General features: G+C 40.8%; 1 protein-coding gene across 2 annotated transcripts in view; it reads left to right on the top strand.

Moving 5' to 3' along the window:
- The window catches only part of LOC121327469 (BEN domain-containing protein 4-like), a 29,138-nt gene that overhangs the window by 8,326 nt on the left and 1,933 nt on the right, over positions 1 to 18,879 (top strand). Inside the window, exons 2-4 of one of the 2 annotated variants that reach the window (XM_041271550.1) lie at positions 10,728 to 11,282; positions 12,465 to 12,556; positions 18,307 to 18,547. In XM_041271550.1, coding sequence (XP_041127484.1) covers positions 10,728 to 11,282; positions 12,465 to 12,556; positions 18,307 to 18,547 — 888 coding nt within the window. Of the gene's footprint in view, positions 1 to 10,727; positions 11,283 to 12,464; positions 12,578 to 18,306; positions 18,548 to 18,879 lie in introns of both variants that reach the window. The other variant, XM_041271540.1, reaches the window with a different exon arrangement.

Here is an 18,879-nt window from a genome sequence, read left to right as displayed (position 1 = left end):
ATGCTACCTACAGTTAGGGTTGAACGATAATTACAGTTTCAAATTATTACTGTAATCACAATTGTCTTTTTAAACTACCACTAATTGCGTCTCTCTCCCTAGTTAATATTTTTTGTCAGGTATTCACCTAATGTTTTTATTTTAAACAAAGCTTATCCTTTTGTAGCTTTTTCTATGGTGTTCTGTCCCTTTCTTGGCGTTCCATCCAAACAGAGATATACACACACCAAAACAAACAAAAAAAGAGGTGAAACTGAAATAGTGCACAATCTAAGGGCAACACATCATAATTTAAATCAATATAGTTAGAATATATATATACTATATATATATATATTATATAATATATATATATATATATTATATATATATATATATATATATATATATATATATATATATATATATATATATATATATATATATATATATATATATATATTTATTTTTTTTTTTTTTTTTTTACAGTATGGATAATTGTAAAGTTGCTTTTGTTTTGTTTTTTTTACTCAGTGTATGCAGAGCAAAAGTCTTTACATTGTGTTTTGTGGTTGTCCAGAGCACGCATTTAGTTGCTTAAACACGCTTGTTTGTTTTTAATATTGTTTTGTTTTCATGGAGGTCTTCACAGATCTCTAGTCATTGCAAATCGACAAGTGGAATTTCAGTTGAGAACTTTCGCAATGCCGGTATTTTAAAAGGTGTTTCGTGGGTGGGAGATTGTGATAGTTTCCTCTGGTGTGCATTGTTTGTATTAATGAAGTCTGTACCGCAGCCTGCATTCAGGCACACAGCTGTAAAACGAGTGTGTTTGAAAAAGAGGTTTCAAATGTAATACATGTTAACAGTACCATTAATCACATATGTTTTTATTGTAAGTAATATGACAAGTAGCACCTCTGCCATTCACTTCAACGAGAATCTAAATGTTACCCTGTAATAAAACATGCTGTTCGCATAGGGGTCCATTGACAGCTTGGAAACAACAGCCTGTTACAGAGACTGATTCAATTGAAGACAAACTCCTAGCAGGTCAAATGTTCTTGTCATGTAATTAGAGTTATAACTAGAGGACATACTATAAAATGCACTTGGAAAGAAAAGTCACCTTGCTAGTAAACACTGCATGCAGATTTTAATGATTGCTCTAGGTGGGACCTGTTTTTTTTTTTTTATTATTTATTAAACGAAGCAGTCTTCCCAGCGACAGCGAGTGGAAGTGACAGCGTGTGGGAGAAGTACAGGTGTGGAAAAGTACAGAGCAGTTTAGAAGCAGTAAGGAGAAATTGCATCTTTAATTGCTTTAATCAGAAAACACAGGACATTGGGGAAACACAGCAGCAGCTCAAAGTCAAACAGCTGCGTGTGTTTTTCCGATAACAAACAAGCTGAAACTCGGAGCAGCTGATTCAAATTCAGTGTCGTTCTGGGACACGAGCGAGGGAAGGAGCCAACAGCACAGCAGAACAACGCAGTTAAACGAGGCAGTCTTCCCAGCGACAGTGAGTGGAAGCGACAGCGAGTGGGAGAATTACAGGCGTGGAAAAGTACGGAGCAGTTTAGAAGCAGTTTGAAAGCAGGTTGACAGCTGCAGAAGAAACTAAACTTCAAAAAAAAAAACCCTCAGCATGGTCTTCAAGCCAGTAATCTGTGACACCTGCTTGATGTGGGAAATCCGAGAAAACCCAGCGGAGCTAAACCAAGTGTGCGTAAAGTGCATCGCGATCCAGGATTTGCATAAACTAGTAAGTATGCTAGAAATGGAGCTGGAAGAAGTGAGACAGCAACAGGATCTTGAGGAACTGGCACACCCACAATTCATGGAAGTCTGCATCACCCCTAACAGACTGAAAGCCACCAGGGAGATAGAAGGTCAGAACAGCTGGGTTCAGGTAGGCAGAAGCAGGGAAAAAAAGAAACTTTGTCAAACACAACCACCAGAAATCAAAACAACCAACAGATTTGAGTCACTTCAGAATTTTGATGAGCAGAACCAACAACAAGAGAATGAAAGGAACAACATCCAGGACCCTATTGACAGTGGTGACCAGACAGCAAAAAGAAGGGAGGTCATGATTGTTGGGGACTCCATATTGAGAAACACAGCAAGTTCAATTCGCAGTTTGGACCCCCTTACTACAACAGTGTGCTGCCTTCCGGGAGCCTCGGTCAAGCACATCACTGAGAACGTGGACAGGCTCCTAGAACGAACAGGAGACGACCCGGCAGTAGTCGTCCACATCGGTACAAACAACATTGGAAGAGACAGACCAAAAACAAATTCAGAGAGCTAGGAAGGAAATTAAAAGAGAAAACCAAAACTGTGGTATTTTCTGGTATACTACCGGCACCTTGCAAAGGACCATATGGACAGCTGGAAATAATTAATCAAAACGCATGGCTGAAGACGTGGTGCACACGGGAAGGCTTCACCTATCTTGATCATTGGACCACATTCTACAACGAGGACTATCTGTATAGACGGGACGGACTGCACTTAAATAACAAGGGAACCAGTCTACTTGGAGAAAAGATCCTCGAGCAGGTTCAGAAGCATTTAAACTAGAAAGGAAGGGGGGAGAAATCAACAAAAAAACAGAAGGGAGACCGCATCAAAACAAGAACAACAACTCAGGTAAGACAACCATTAAATGTATTTATCTAAATGCTAGAAGTATCAGAAACAAAATTCTAGAACTTGAAGCTACTGCACTAACAAGTAACTATGATGTGATAGGTGTTACAGAAACGTGGTTGTCTGAGAGTGATGGGGACGAATATAATATTTGTGGGTATACACTGTATAGGAAAGACAGGCAGGACAGAAGAGGAGGAGGGGTAGCGCTATACATAAGAAACAGTCATAAGAACATAAGAACATAAGAAAGTTTACAAACGAGAGGAGGCCATTCGGCCCATCTTGCTCGTTTGGTTGTTAGTAGCTTATTGATCCCAAAATCTCATCAAGCAGCTTCTTGAAGGATCCCAGGGTGTCAGCTTCAACAACATTACTGGGGAGTTGATTCCAGACCCTCACAATTCTCTGTGTAAAAAAGTGTCTCCTATTTTCTGTTCTGAATGCCCCTTTTTCTAAACTCCATTTGTGACCCCTGGTCCTTGTTTCTTTTTTCAGGCTGAAAAAGTCCCTTGGGTCGACACTGTCAATACCTTTTAGAATTTTGAATGCTTGAATTAGGCCGCCACGTAGTCTTCTTTGTTCAAGACTGAACAGATTCAATTCTTTTAGCCTGTCTGCATATGACATGCCTTTTAAGCCCGGAATAATTCTGGTTGCTCTTCTTTGCACTCTTTCTAGAGCAGCAATATCTTTTTTATAGCGAGGTGACCAGAACTGAACACAATATTCAAGATGAGGTCTTACTAGACTATTTTTCCTATTTTTTTTTAGTGTCCACATAATTTGCACCAGCATTTTTTTTTCAGTATAATAAAATGCACTTTATTCTTAAATATGTATAAGGTTATATTAGTGATATTTACCATTCATCATTTCTGTTCTGAATGTGTTATTTTTGTCTTGTGTTTTTCTGTTTTATTTGTGTAAATAAAACTAATTGTAAATAGAGAAGTTGAAATGAGATTATTGTTATAGTTTATATATATTATATATTGTTTTGAACAGAATTCTAATTATGCCAGGTGAGGATTTTTTTTCTACAAATCAGATCTCAGTAACTGTGTGACAATATTTGTTAGTGTCTGCTGAACTGCAATGTTCAAACGGCTTTAAAACAAAGTAGGGACTGACTTTATCTATTACTAATTAAGCTGTATTAAGTGAAAGCCTTTTTTGAGACAAAATGACCAATGAAAACATAACTTGGGAACATGAACTTAACACCCTGTTTACACACCCCATTAATACCCAGTTAATACACCCCATTAACACGTCATTAACACACCTTTAACACATCTGGTTAACACATTGCTAACACACCCAGTTAACACCCCGTTAACACACCCCTTTAACACACCCCATTAACACACTGTTAACACACCCCATTAACACCCAGTTAACACACCCCATTAACACCCCTTTAACACACCCCATTAACACCCCGTTAACGCATCTCTAACACATCTCTAACACATCTCTAACACATCTCTAACACATTGCTAACACACCCAGTTAACACATCATTAACACACCCCGTTAACACACCCCATTAACACACTGTTAACACACCCCATTAACACCCAGTTAACACACCCCATTAACACCCTGTTAACACACCCCATTAACACCCAGTTAACACACCCCGTTAACGCATCATTATCACATCTCTAACACATCTCTATCACATCTCTAACACATCTCTAACACATTGCTAACACACCCAGTTAACACATCATTAACACACCCCGTTAACACACCCCATTAACACACTGTTAACACACCCCATTAACACCCAGTTAACACACCCCGTTAACGCATCATTATCACATCTCTAACACATCTCTAACACATTGCTAACACACCCAGTTAACACATCATTAACACACCCCGTTAACACACCCCATTAACACCCCTTTAACACACCCCATTAACACCCAGTTAACACACCCCGTTAACACATCATTAACACACCTTTAACACATCTGGTTAACACATTGCTAACACACCCAGTTAACACCCCGTTAACACACCCCGTTAACACACCCCATTAACACACTGTTAACACACCCCATTAACACCCAGTTAACACACCCCGTTAACGCATCATTATCACATCTCTAACACATCTCTAACACATTGCTAACACACCCAGTTAACACATCATTAACACACCCCGTTAACACACCCCATTAACACACTGTTAACACACCCCATTAACACCCAGTTAACACACCCCGTTAACGCATCATTATCACATCTCTAACACATCTCTATCACATCTCTAACACATCTCTAACACATTGCTAACACACCCAGTTAACACATCATTAACACACCCCGTTAACACACCCCATTAACACACTGTTAGCACACCCCATTAACACCCAGTTAACACACCCCGTTAACGCATCATTATCACATCTCTAACACATCTCTAACACATTGCTAACACACCCAGTTAACACATCATTAACACACCCCGTTAACACACCCCATTAACACCCCTTTAACACACCCCATTAACACCCCGTTAACACACCCCATTAACACCCAGTTAACACACCCCGTTAACGCATCATTAACACATCTCTAACACACCTCTAACACATTGCTAACACACCCAGTTAACACATCATTAACACACCCCGTTAACACACCCCATTAACACACTGTTAACACACCCCATTAACACCCAGTTAACACACCCCGTTAACACACTGCTGCAGTTTAACATGAACACTTTTAATGCTTTAGCATCGCTACTGAACCAGGTTTTTTTTCATTTAATTTTAAATATTGGACTATAATGCCAACACAACATTATGTTTAAAACGGTCCATAATAGTTTTTTTCAAGGACTCAGCGAAGAAGCTAGTTACATGACTTTTACACCACTTTCATAGGTTGATTTATTCTATGACGTAATGTTGCTTCTACAAAATCAATAGTCCTTTGATACAGTTGCTTGCAACAACGTTGCCTGAAATTTGTAGCTTGCACGCCACTTTCTACAAAAATGTATCCCTTTCTACATTTTTCTAGCAACATGTACACTAGTGTCCACTCGGTTTTATACACTACAGGTACTCTTCTTGAAGATCAAGGACACCTTCCTTTCATTGAATACATATAAACTGTATCAAAGAGGCAGTGCATATAAACTGTGTATCAAAGAGGCAGTGCATATAAACTGTATCAAGGAAGTGGCAGCACATATAAACTATCAAAGAAGAGGCTGTCTATATAAACTATCAAAGAAGAGACTGTATACATAAACTCAAAGAAGAGGCTGTGCATATAAACTGTGTATCAAAGAGGCAGTGCATATAAACTGTGTATCAAAGAGGTAGTGCATATAAACTGTGTATCAAAGAGGCAGTGCATATAAACTGTATCAAAGAGGCAGTGCATATAAACTGTGTATCAAAGAGGCTGTGCATATAAACTGTGTATCAAAGAGGTAGTGCATATAAACTGTATCGAAGAGGCAGTGCATATAAACTGTGTATCAAAGAAGAACTCTGTATCACACACTGTAAAGGGAGCTATCGATTGCACCTGAATTGCACTGAAAGCCTCCAAGAGGAATGGCCTTTTCTTTAGAAGTGGGAAACAATTTAATCTTTAAGGTACAGTTTGTTACTAATGAATAAAGAGTTGGCTTACATTCTGCACTATAGCGTGGGTTTTTAATACGGGTACTGTAATATTAATAGGAACTGAAATGTATTCAAAATGTGCAGCCAAAAGTGGATGATGTGTGCTGTTGTTTTATTGTACAATGTGAAAAAGATATTTCCATTGATGTTATTTTAAAAGGGTTACATTTGATAAAACAAAACATTCGTTTTTTTGGTACTTCTTTAAAGCTGTAACGCTGCCAATAAAATGAATCCCAGCCCTACTGATAAAACATTGCTACGATGTAAATGATAAAGATGCACACTGAGACATTTTAGTTCTGACATGATTTTAAGAGCCTTTAAAGTTATAGGAAAATGAAAATGTGTAAGTAAAAACACATAGTAGAAGTGGGAAAGCTCGATGGAAATGCCCCAAGAAATGCTGAAAATATTTTTTTGATGCATTCTGACTGATGAGAAAATTTCAGAAGTGCAAAAATCTGCAGTACAGATATTATAACATCTAGAAAAGGTCCAGCTTAATAAAGATGGATATAACATTTTAACAAGAAATAAAATTGTGTAGCTTTATATATCTATTTCTAACTTGGCTAGAGTCACTAGAAGGACTTGAGATGCCATGAACTGTATTAAGATGTTTTTTTTTTTTTTTTTTTTAAATCACTAGAGTCTTATAGCAAAACCTGTTATTTCATAACGGAAACAACAGTACTGCGCCCTCTTTCACTATGAAGTATAATTACAGATCCATATATGAACTTGAGGCGGGGCATTGTGGCAGCGAGCAGATAAGAGTACAGTGTGATGGTAATGGGAAACACATACTGTAAGAGATGTGCTTCAGCTGTGGTAGACAGATGGTTTGGTTGGGTGGGTTTAAGGTTGCAAATAGCATTCGATTGCCAGAGTAGCATTCGACAGCTATAAACCTCAGCAGCTTTACACCAGCTACTGGGGCAGACATCTGTTTAATACAAGGACCTGGGGCCTGAGCTAATTTCCTCCCACAGCACTGGCTTACAGTTGAAACCTTGCTAACACAGGCACCCAGAATAGTTCCTGTGGTCTCCATTTAATCAAAGGGCCGTTGATACCGTACCCATGAGATTGTATGCATGTATTAATGTGTTGCTTTCGGGTACCGTACACACTAGCCTGTACCATATCATCTAGAATAGCAATCAGAATACACTGTGGGAACAGGTAAGAGATCTGTCAGCTTGCAGATAGAACACATGCTGTACCCCTCATGAAAGCAAGCATTGCAGAATGAGTCCTTTTGTACATAGAGCACGAGTTACATTGAGCCACCTGTGTGTGCGTGCATTGCATTACAATTAATGAACATACTTAACCTGCTACTCTACATCAACCCCCTTCTAATTAGTTATTTATTGTACTGTGTCGGTGCCTTTAGTTGACATCTCTTAGGAATTGTAATATTTATTGATGTTTTGTATCTACTTACAGCCCTTGACGTGGATAAAACATGGATTGTGATACTTTTGGTAACAGTTTGTCTACCATACTGCAGGCAGATAGACAGCTGTCTGTTTTGTAGGTTGCAGTCAAGTTATTAATTTATATAATATATATATATATATATATATATATATATATATATATATATATATATATATATATATATATATATATACAGTGCCTTGCAAAGGTATTCAGACCTCTGACCAATTTTCTCATATTGCTGAATTACAAATGGTACACTGAAATTTCGTTCTGTTCGAAATTTTATTTTAAAACACTTGAAACTCAAAATCAATTATTGTAAGGTGACATTGGTTTTATGTTGGGAAATATTTTTAAGAAAAATAAAAAACTGAAATATCCTGCTTGAATAAGTATTCAACCCCCACACATTAATATTTGCTAGAGCCACCTTTCGCTGCAATAACAGCTTTAAGTCTTTCGGGGTAAGTATGTACCAGCTTTGCACACAGTGTCAGAGTGATTTTGGCCCATTCTTCTTGGCAGATTTGCTCCAGGTTGTTCAGGTTGGTTGGACAACGCTTGTGGACCACAATTTTCAAATAGTGCCACAGATTCTCGATGGGATTGAGATCAGGACTTTGACTGGGCCACTGTAGGACATTAACCTTTTTGTTCTTGAGCCACTCCAATGTTGCTTTGGCCTTGTGCTTGGGATCATTGTCCTGCTGAAAGGTGAATTTCCTCCCAAGCTTCATATTTTTGGCGGACTGATGCAGATTCTCTTGCAGTATTTTCCTATATTTTGCTCCATCCATTCTTCCTTCAATTGTAACAAGATGCCCAGTCCCTGCTGATGAGAAGCATCCCCACAGTATGATGCTGCCACCACCTTACTTCACTGTAGGGATGGTGTGTCTTGAGGCATGGGCAGTGTTAGGTTTGCGCCACACATAGCGCTTTGAGTTTTGGCCAAAAAGCTCTATCTTGGTCTCATCTGACCACAAAACCTTTTCCCACATCGCAGCTGGGTCACTCTCATGCTTTCTGGCAAACTCCAGACGTGCTTTCAGATGGTACTTTTTGAGTAATGGCCAGTGTTATGCAGAGTTCTTGATATGGTTGACTGGTGCACCATTACTCCACTCCCAGCCACTGAACTATGTAGCTCCTTCAAAGTGATTGTTGGCCTCTCTGTGGCTTCTCTCACAAGTCTCCTTGTTTGAGCGCTGAGTTTTGAGGGACGGCCTTTTCTTGGCAGAGCCTGGGTGATGTGATGCAGTTTCCACTTCCTGATTATTGATCCAACTGTGCTCACTGGGATATCCAAACACTTGGATATTATTTTGTACCCTTTCCCTAATCTATGCATTTGTATTACTTTATCTCTAACTTCTGTAGAATGCTTTTTGGTCTTCATTTTCCTTCAGATTCACAGCCTTATCAATGATCCTTCAATAGTGGAGTTTTTATCCAAAAAATGTGACAGCAACTTTAATGGTTCACAGGTGGAGGCCAACGGTAAGGTAAAGTACAAGGTTGTCCTGGAAGAAAACTTGCTTCCTTCTGCTCTGACAATGTTCCCCAACTCTGAGGATTGGTTTTTCCAGCAGGACAATGCTCCATGCCACACAGCCAGGTCAATCAAGGTGTGGATGGAGGACCACCAGATCAAGACCCTGTCATGGCCAGCCCAATCTCCAGACCTAAACCCCATTGAAAACCTCTGGAATGTGATCAATAGGAAGATGGATGGTCACAAGCCATCAAACAAAGCCGAGCTGCTTGAATTTTTGCGCCAGGAGTGGCATAATGTCACCCAACATCAATGTGAAAGACTGGTGGAGAGCATGCCAAGACGCATGAAAGCTGTGCTTGAAAATCAGGGTTATTCCACCAAATATTGATTTCTGAACTCTTCCTAAGTTAAAACATTAGTATTGTGTTGTTTAAAAATGAATCTGAACTTATTTTCTTTGCATTATTCGAGGTCTGACAACACTGCATCTTTTTTGTTATTTTGACCTGTTGTCATTTTCTGTAAATAAATGCTCTAAATGACAATATTTTTATTTGGAATTTAGGAGAAATGTTGTCAGTAGTTTATAGAATAAAACAAAAATGTTCATTTTACCCAAACACATACCTATAAATAATAAAACCAGAGAAACTGATAATTTTGCAGTGGTCTCTTAATTTTTTCCAGAGCTGTTTGGATAGGTCTCTACTAGCTTTGCACAGTAGGATGGTGAAATTTTTGCCCATTTTTCATGGGAAAATTGCTCCAGTTCTGATAAGTTTGTTGGGATCGTCGATGACTGAAATTTTCAAGTCTTACCATAAATTTTCAATTGGGTTCAAGTCAGGACTTTGACTGGACCACTGAAGAACATTAATTAAGAGCAAAAAAATATTAATTGAAGAGAGATTTATATGGGGGTACAAATACATACATAGGGATGGAAAAAGTAGTCACGCTTTTAAACAAAGAAAAAAGAATACTATTTCTGACATTACTTAGTTATCAGGGTTGTTTTGTGTGGCATTAATTGATTGTGCTTTATGCAACAGGGGAATTGAAAGTACAGTAGATGTATGTTACTGTAATTACTGAATGTATGGCATTGTACATCTTCTAAATATGTGTAGCAAAAATACAGTTTCAGATCACATTCTAAAACCAAGTTAAAAAATAAAAATGGCACATATCTAAACGCACATGGATTGCAACAGGACCAGAATGCACGCAGACTGTCAGCTGCTGGATGTAATTGTTAACTGCTCCTGTGTGACAGTTCTGTATCTGTACCTGTAGATGTCTCATGTGTGACGGTGAGCTACCATACTAGCACTGTTTACCACTTGTGTGGGACTGCAAACCTTGCATGCTTTAATGTTGACTGTTTGCTCTGAAGTATTGTCATTTAACGTGGATGGTAATTGACTGAAGCAAGCATTTTTGTTTATTGATATATTGTTTTATACTTTATGTCTTGCAGAGAATCGCATGATTTTAGATGCCTTTGCCCAGCAGTGCAGTCGAGTGCTAAGTCTCCTCAATAACAAAGGGAAGTTCCTGGACCCCAAGCCACCCCAGTCAGTACTGTCCCTCATAAAACAAGAAGAAACGTGTTACAGGGAAAGGCCAGGTGAGTGTCAGCTGGCAAAGGGAGCTCATGGGGAACCTCAGACTTCAGACAGTCCGGACATGGAGCTGCAGTACGCACAGACGAAGCACCAGACCTCCGCCTTCCTCCGCGTCTTCACCGAATCTCTCCAGAGCTACCTGATCTCTGGGAGCCGGCCCTCTCAGAGTACCTACAGTCACAATGGCAACGACTTGGATCCCTTACCCACCTCCCCGGCCCACACTCTGGAGGGGTGGACATCACCAGCCACCTCAGAGTCTCACGGCCACCCATCTTCCACGCTCCCAGAGGAAGAGGAGGAGGAGGAGGAGGGGTGCTGCCCCAGGTGTCTGGAGCTGGAACAAGAGGTCCTGTCACTTCAGCAGGAAAATGAGGACCTCAGAAGGAAAGTGGATAGTGTGCCAGGTATATTAACATATAATTGTAACAAGGCTCTTCATAACTACTATAACTGCAAATATCATCAGAGTCCATTTGGCATGTTGATTTGGACCAATCAGAATACATAAAATACTACGTGTTCTAAATAAATGTAAATGAATTATGCATTTTCTACATAGGGGCTGGTCATCGGGATAACATAACTTCCGATAACTTCCTAGATTTTGCACTAAGCTTCACCAGACTTTTATCATTCACTCTTAGCCACCTAAGGCATCTCAGTTTGTACTTGGCTAGAGTTACTTACGTTTTTTTGGATATAAACTAATATTTTTAACCTGTACGTGCACTCATTCACTTTCTTACCTTAAGTACAAAAGTATTCCGTCAAACTTCTAGTCTTCCAACGATTTTTTTCAAACAATAATTAGGGTGTTTGTTCTTGCGTTTCTTGATAGCTGTACCAATTTTAACTGAAATTTTGGGGCACCACCAGTTTTACAAAAGAGAAACGATTTGTTATTTCTAATGTAGTATAGTATAATATGTAGTATAGTTTGTTTTATTTTTTTATAGCTGTCACAATCATAGGGGCATCACCAGTTAAAAAAAAAAAAAACACAAAAGATTTGTTTTCTCAAAATCTGCAGGTGTTTTGGAGTCTAAAAATAGTTTACTGTTATGGAAGGATACCAATGCCTGTGAATCTTCGGGTAAGAACAGCCTTATCTGTTTTTTGACAAGCAGCCCCCACTCTTTTATGTTCAAGGTTAGAAGTGTGTGTGTGTGTTTAATTGCACCAGTCTGGTATCTGTGTCTGCAGCAGATTGTGATCAGAGAGATTATGCTGGTGCAAGGTGAGGCGAGGCAGCATATATGTGTGTCTCTCATAGGTTTATTTTAATATTTTTAACTAGGAGTGCATTCATCTATCCTGTGTGCTCTTTTTTGCTCATCCTTTTCTTTGTCGCAATAACAACATGTGAATATAGACATTGTGTAGAGGAATAAAGAACCGTAGAAAGAAAGGTATTTTGTAGATGTTTTTATGTAGGCTGCTTAGAACTGAAAAACAAATATTAAAGGGAAAGATGATCTTTTCTAACATGATTTTATTTCAGAATGAAAAACAATACGCCTCCTACATTTTCACAAAGTAAAAGGCTGTTGAAACAGCGTGGGCTCATAGTGCTGTTTTTATTTCAGTGCCCTGTCAGGATGTCCTAGACTATTTCAAAAGAGTGCTTCAGCAACACAACCAGTTTGTGCATCCGCAACCCGAGGAACATCTTACAGAGGTACAGTGCTTACTTACAGAGGTACAGTACATTGTTTACTTCCAGAGGTACCATGCATTGCTTACTTACAGAGGCTCAGTACAGTGCTTACTTACAGAGGCTCAGTACAGTGCTTACTTCTAGAGGCTCAGTACAGTGCTAGCTTACAGAGGCTCAGTACAGTGCTTACTTGCAGAGGCTCAGTACAGTGCTTACTTACAGAGGCTCAGTACAGTGCTTACTTACAGAGGCTCAGTACAGTGCTTACTTACAGAGGCTCAGTACAGTGCTTACTTGCAGAGGCTCAGTACAGTGCTTACTTACAGAGGCTCAGTACAGTGCTTACTTACAGAGGCTCAGTACAGTGCTTACTTACAGAGGCTCAGTACAGTGCTTACTTACAGAGGCTCAGTACAGTGCTTACTTACAGAGGATCAGTACAGTGCTTACTTACAGAGGCTCAGTACAGTGCTTACTTACAGAGGCTCAGTACAGTGCTTACTTACAGAGGCTCAGTACAGTGCTTACTTACAGAGGCTCAGTACAGTGCTTACTTACAGAGGCTCAGTACAGTGCTTACTTACAGAGGCTCAGTACAGTGCTTACTTACAGAGGCTCAGTACAGTGCTTACTTACAGAGGCTCAGTACAGTGCTTACTTACAGAGGCTCAGTACAGTGCTTACTTACAGAGGCTCAGTACAGTGCTTACTTACAGAGGCTCAGTACAGTGCTTACTTACAGAGGCTCAGTACAGTGCTTACTTACAGAGGCTCAGTACAGTGCTTACTTACAGAGGCTCAGTACAGTGCTTACTTACAGAGGCTCAGTACAGTGCTTACTTACAGAGGCTCAGTACAGTGCTTACTTACAGAGGCTCAGTACAGTGCTTACTTACAGAGGCTCAGTACAGTGCTTACTTACAGAGGCTCAGTACAGTGCTTACTTACAGAGGCTCAGTACAGTGCTTACTTACAGAGGCTCAGTACAGTCAGTGCTTACTTACAGAGGCTCAGTACAGTGCTTACTTACAGAGGCTCAGTACAGTGCTTACTTACAGAGGCTCAGTACAGTGCTTACTTACAGAGGCTCAGTACAGTGCTTACTTACAGAGGCTCAGTACAGTGCTTACTTACAGAGGCTCAGTACAGTGCTTACTTACAGAGGCTCAGTACAGTGCTTACTTACAGAGGCTCAGTACAGTGCTTACTTACAGAGGCTCAGTACAGTGCTTACTTACAGAGGCTCAGTACAGTGCTTACTTACAGAGGCTCAGTACAGTGCTTACTTGCAGAGGCTCAGTACAGTGCTTACTTACAGAGGCTCAGTACAGTGCTTACTTACAGAGGCTCAGTACAGTGCTTACTTACAGAGGCTCAGTACAGTGCTTACTTACAGAGGCTCAGTACAGTGCTTACTTACAGAGGCTCAGTACAGTGCTTACTTACAGAGGCTCAGTACAGTGCTTACTTACAGAGGCTCAGTACAGTGCTTACTTACAGAGGCTCAGTACAGTGCTTACTTACAGAGGCTCAGTACAGTGCTTACTTACAGAGGCTCAGTACAGTGCTTACTTACAGAGGCTCAGTACAGTGCTTACTTACAGAGGGCTCAGTACAGTGCTTACTTACAGAGGCTCAGTACAGTGCTTACTTACAGAGGCTCAGTACAGTGCTTACTTACAGAGGCTCAGTACAGTGCTTACTTACAGAGGCTCAGTACAGTGCTTACTTACAGAGGCTCAGTACAGTGCTTACTTACAGAGGCTCAGTACAGTGCTTACTTACAGAGGCTCAGTACAGTGCTTACTTACAGAGGCTCAGTACAGTGCTTACTTACAGAGGCTCAGTACAGTGCTTACTTACAGAGGCTCAGTACAGTGCTTACTTACAGAGGCTCAGTACAGTGCTTACTTACAGAGGCTCAGTACAGTGCTTACTTACAGAGGCTCAGTACAGTGCTTACTTACAGAGGCTCAGTACAGTGCTTACAGAGGCTCAGTACAGTGCTTACTTACAGAGGCTCAGTACAGTGCTTACTTACAGAGGCTCAGTACAGTGCTTACTTACAGAGGCTCAGTACAGTGCTTACTTACAGAGGCTCAGTACAGTGCTTACTTACAGAGGCTCAGTACAGTGCTTACTTACAGAGGCTCAGTACAGTGCTTACTTACAGAGGCTCAGTACAGTGCTTACTTCCAGAGGCTCAGTACAGTGCTAACTTACAGAGGCTCAGTACAGTGCTTACTTCAGTACAGAGGCTCAGTACAGTGCTTACTTACAGAGGCTCAGTACAGTGCTTACTTACAGAGGCTCAGTACAGTGCTTACTTACAGAGGCTCAGTACAGTGCTTACTTACAGAGGCTCAGTACAGTGCTTACTTACAGAGGCTCAGTACAGTGCTTACTTACAGAGGCTCAGTACAGTGCTTACTTACAGAGGCTCAGTACAGTGCTTACTTACAGAGGCTCAGTACAGTGCTTACTTACAGAGGCTCAGTACAGTGCTTACTTACAGAGGCTCAGTACAGTGCTTACTTACAGAGGCTCAGTACAGTGCTTACTTACAGAGGCTCAGTACAGTGCTTACTTACAGAGGCTCAGTACAGTGCTTACTTACAGAGGCTCAGTACAGTGCTTACTTACAGAGGCTCAGTACAGTGCTTACTTACAGAGGCTCAGTACAGTGCTTACTTACAGAGGCTCAGTACAGTGCTTACTTACAGAGGCTCAGTACAGTGCTTACTTACAGAGGCTCAGTACAGTGCTTACTTTACTTACAGAGGCTCAGTACAGTGCTTACTTACAGAGGCTCAGTACAGTGCTTACTTACAGAGGCTCAGTACAGTGCTTACTTACAGAGGCTCAGTACAGTGCTTACTTACAGAGGCTCAGTACAGTGCTTACTTACAGAGGCTCAGTACAGTGCTTACTTACAGAGGCTCAGTACAGTGCTTACTTACAGAGGCTCAGTACAGTGCTTACTTACAGAGGCTCAGTACAGTGCTTACTTACAGAGGCTCAGTACAGTGCTTACTTACAGAGGCTCAGTACAGTGCTTACTTACAGAGGCTCAGTACAGTGCTTACTTACAGAGGCTCAGTACAGTGCTTACTTACAGAGGCTCAGTACAGTGCTTACTTACAGAGGCTCAGTACAGTGCTTACTTACAGAGGCTCAGTACAGTGCTTACTTACAGAGGCTCAGTACAGTGCTTACTTACAGAGGCTCAGTACAGTGCTTACTTACAGAGGCTCAGTACAGTGCTTACTTACAGAGGCTCAGTACAGTGCTTACTTACAGAGGCTCAGTACAGTGCTTACTTACAGAGGCTCAGTACAGTGCTTACTTACAGAGGCTCAGTACAGTGCTTACTTACAGAGGCTCAGTACAGTGCTTACTTACAGAGGCTCAGTACAGTGCTTACTTACAGAGGCTCAGTACAGTGCTTACTTACAGAGGCTCAGTACAGTGCTTACTTACAGAGGCTCAGTACAGTGCTTACTTACAGAGGCTCAGTACAGTGCTTACTTACAGAGGCTCAGTACAGTGCTTACTTACAGAGGCTCAGTACAGTGCTTACTTACAGAGGCTCAGTACAGTGCTTACTTACAGAGGCTCAGTACAGTGCTTACTTACAGAGGCTCAGTACAGTGCTTACTTACAGAGGCTCAGTACAGTGCTTACTTACAGAGGCTCAGTACAGTGCTTACTTACAGAGGCTCAGTACAGTGCTTACTTACAGAGGCTCAGTACAGTGCTTACTTACAGAGGCTCAGTACAGTGCTTACTTACAGAGGCTCAGTACAGTGCTTACTTACAGAGGCTCAGTACAGTGCTTACTTACAGAGGCTCAGTACAGTGCTTACTTACAGAGGCTCAGTACAGTGCTTACTTACAGAGGCTCAGTACAGTGCTTACTTACAGAGGCTCAGTACAGTGCTTACTTACAGAGGCTCAGTACAGTGCTTACTTACAGAGGCTCAGTACAGTGCTTACTTACAGAGGCTCAGTACAGTGCTTACTTACAGAGGCTCAGTACAGTGCTTACTTACAGAGGCTCAGTACAGTGCTTACTTACAGAGGCTCAGTACAGTGCTTACTTACAGAGGCTCAGTACAGTGCTTACTTACAGAGGCTCAGTACAGTGCTTACTTACAGAGGCTCAGTACAGTGCTTACTTACAGAGGCTCAGTACAGTGCTTACTTACAGAGGCTCAGTACAGTGCTTACTTACAGAGGCTCAGTACAGTGCTTACTTACAGAGGCTCAGTACAGTGCTTACTTACAGAGGCTCAGTACAGTGCTTACTTACAGAGGCTCAGTACAGTGCTTACTTACAGAGGCTCAGTACAGTGCTTACTTACAGAGGCTCAGTACAGTGCTTACTTACAGAGGCTCAGTACAGTGCTTACTTACAGAGGCTCAGTACAGTGCTTACTTACAGAGGCTCAGTACAGTGCTTACTTACAGAGGCTCAGTACAGTGCTTACTTACAGAGGCTCAGTACAGTGCTTACTTACAGAGGCTCAGTACAGTGCTTACTTACAGAGGCTCAGTACAGTGCTTACTTACAGAGGCTCAGTACAGTGCTTACTTACAGAGGCTCAGTACAGTGCTTACTTACAGAGGCTCAGTACAGTGCTTACTTGCAGAGGCTCAGTACAGTGCTTACTTACAGAGGCTCAGTACAGTGCTTACTTGCAGAGGCTCAGTACAGTGCTTACTTACAGAGGCTCAGTACAGTGCTTACTTGCAGAGGCTCAGTACAGTGCTTACTTGCAGAGGCTCAGTACAGTGCTTACTTACAGAGGCTCAGTACAGTGCTTACTTGCAGAGGCTCAGTACAGTGCTTACTTGCAGAGGCTCAGTACAGTGCTTACTTCCAGAGGCTCAATGCAGTGCTTACTTACAGAGGCTCAGTACAGTGCTTACTTACAGAGGCTCAATACAGTGCTTACTTCCAGAGGCTCAGTACAGTGTTAGCTTGCAGAAATACCCATCTGTATGAATCTAATTTTGACAATGAATACTTTGTGCTGCAGCTGCTTTTTCTTGCCTGCCAATCTCAATGCCTGCCTGCCAACCTCAATACCTGCCTGTTATTTGTTTGTTTTTGTACAATAGCATACTAGTGTGTTAATGCAGTGTGTGTAAATTAATCTAAATCTTTTTTTAACTAGAATCATGTATTCTGGTATCAGCAGCCATTACCTTATATGAAAACCAGTGCAGATACAGAGTAATACAAGTGCAGTAAATTAAAGATTATAGTCAAAGGCAATTCAGAATGTATATAGGAAGTTCGGATTGGTGCATTGAATAGAATACATCTCAGCCGAAACTGTTACATGGACAGAATCAGTGTTCTATAAAGTACAGTATCTAGTATGACTTACCTGAAGTATTACTAATATTTAAATGATGCATTTCATTTAACAGGCCCACATGTAACACTCTGCTACGATAACGAATACGATAACTTCCTTGACTTTGTATCAACCTTCACCAAACTTTAATTGTATTATTCAGTTCTGGTCTGCTATGTACTTTGTATTGTATTTGACTGTATTCTTTCACTCGGTGTGCTTGTCACCCTCTCTGTGAGCCTGTGTTGGCGTTCTTGGAAGGGAAAGGCTGCGCATACACCACAGTACACGATTCTAGTTTACTTTTTTATTTGTATTTTTGTTTAATTTTTTTTTATTGCTTAGCAGACTTTGATGTTTAGTCATATCAGTTATTTCTTTAACAGTCCTTGTTTTCATTTGAAGGGAAGTAAGCAGTTGCTTGGCAACTATCCTGTTTACATCACCAACAAGCAGTGGGATGAGGCAGTGAACTCTTCCAAAAAAGACGGCCGCAGGCTGCTACGCTACCTGATCCGGTTTGTGTTCACCACCGATGAACTGAAGTATTCGTGCGGACTTGGAAAGCGGAAGAGATCTGTGCAGCTAGGAGAGCAGGGCCCAGAAAGACGGCCACTAAATCCAGTTAAAGTGACCTGTCTCAGAGGTACGAAAGGCTCACAGGCCTGTGGCTCAGTTTCAAGCAGCCTCATGCAACTCAACACTTGATTAACCTAAAAACACATTAACAAATGCTCAATGAGAACAAGTGTTGATGGGTAACAATATCAGTCGCCTGCTGCTACTGTAAAACATTGTTGTTTTGCAGTATAGAGGTTGTTGTGCAACAACAAGACGAAATAGAAAATTCCTTCAATTTCTAACAAAATGTTAAGTTACTACTGTCTCCAGTTAAATCTTTAAAAGAAAGCTACTACAAGACCACTAACCTTTACCCAATTTTCCTTTTTTTTTTTTTTTAAATGCTTGAATGAATTG

The sequence above is a fragment of the Polyodon spathula genome, chromosome 2 (genome assembly GCF_017654505.1).
Source record: "Polyodon spathula isolate WHYD16114869_AA chromosome 2, ASM1765450v1, whole genome shotgun sequence".
In the NCBI taxonomy this organism is placed as follows: Eukaryota; Metazoa; Chordata; class Actinopteri; order Acipenseriformes; family Polyodontidae; genus Polyodon; species Polyodon spathula.
The sequence above is the reverse complement of the archived record's forward strand: the minus strand, read 5'-3'. Positions and strand labels throughout refer to the sequence as shown.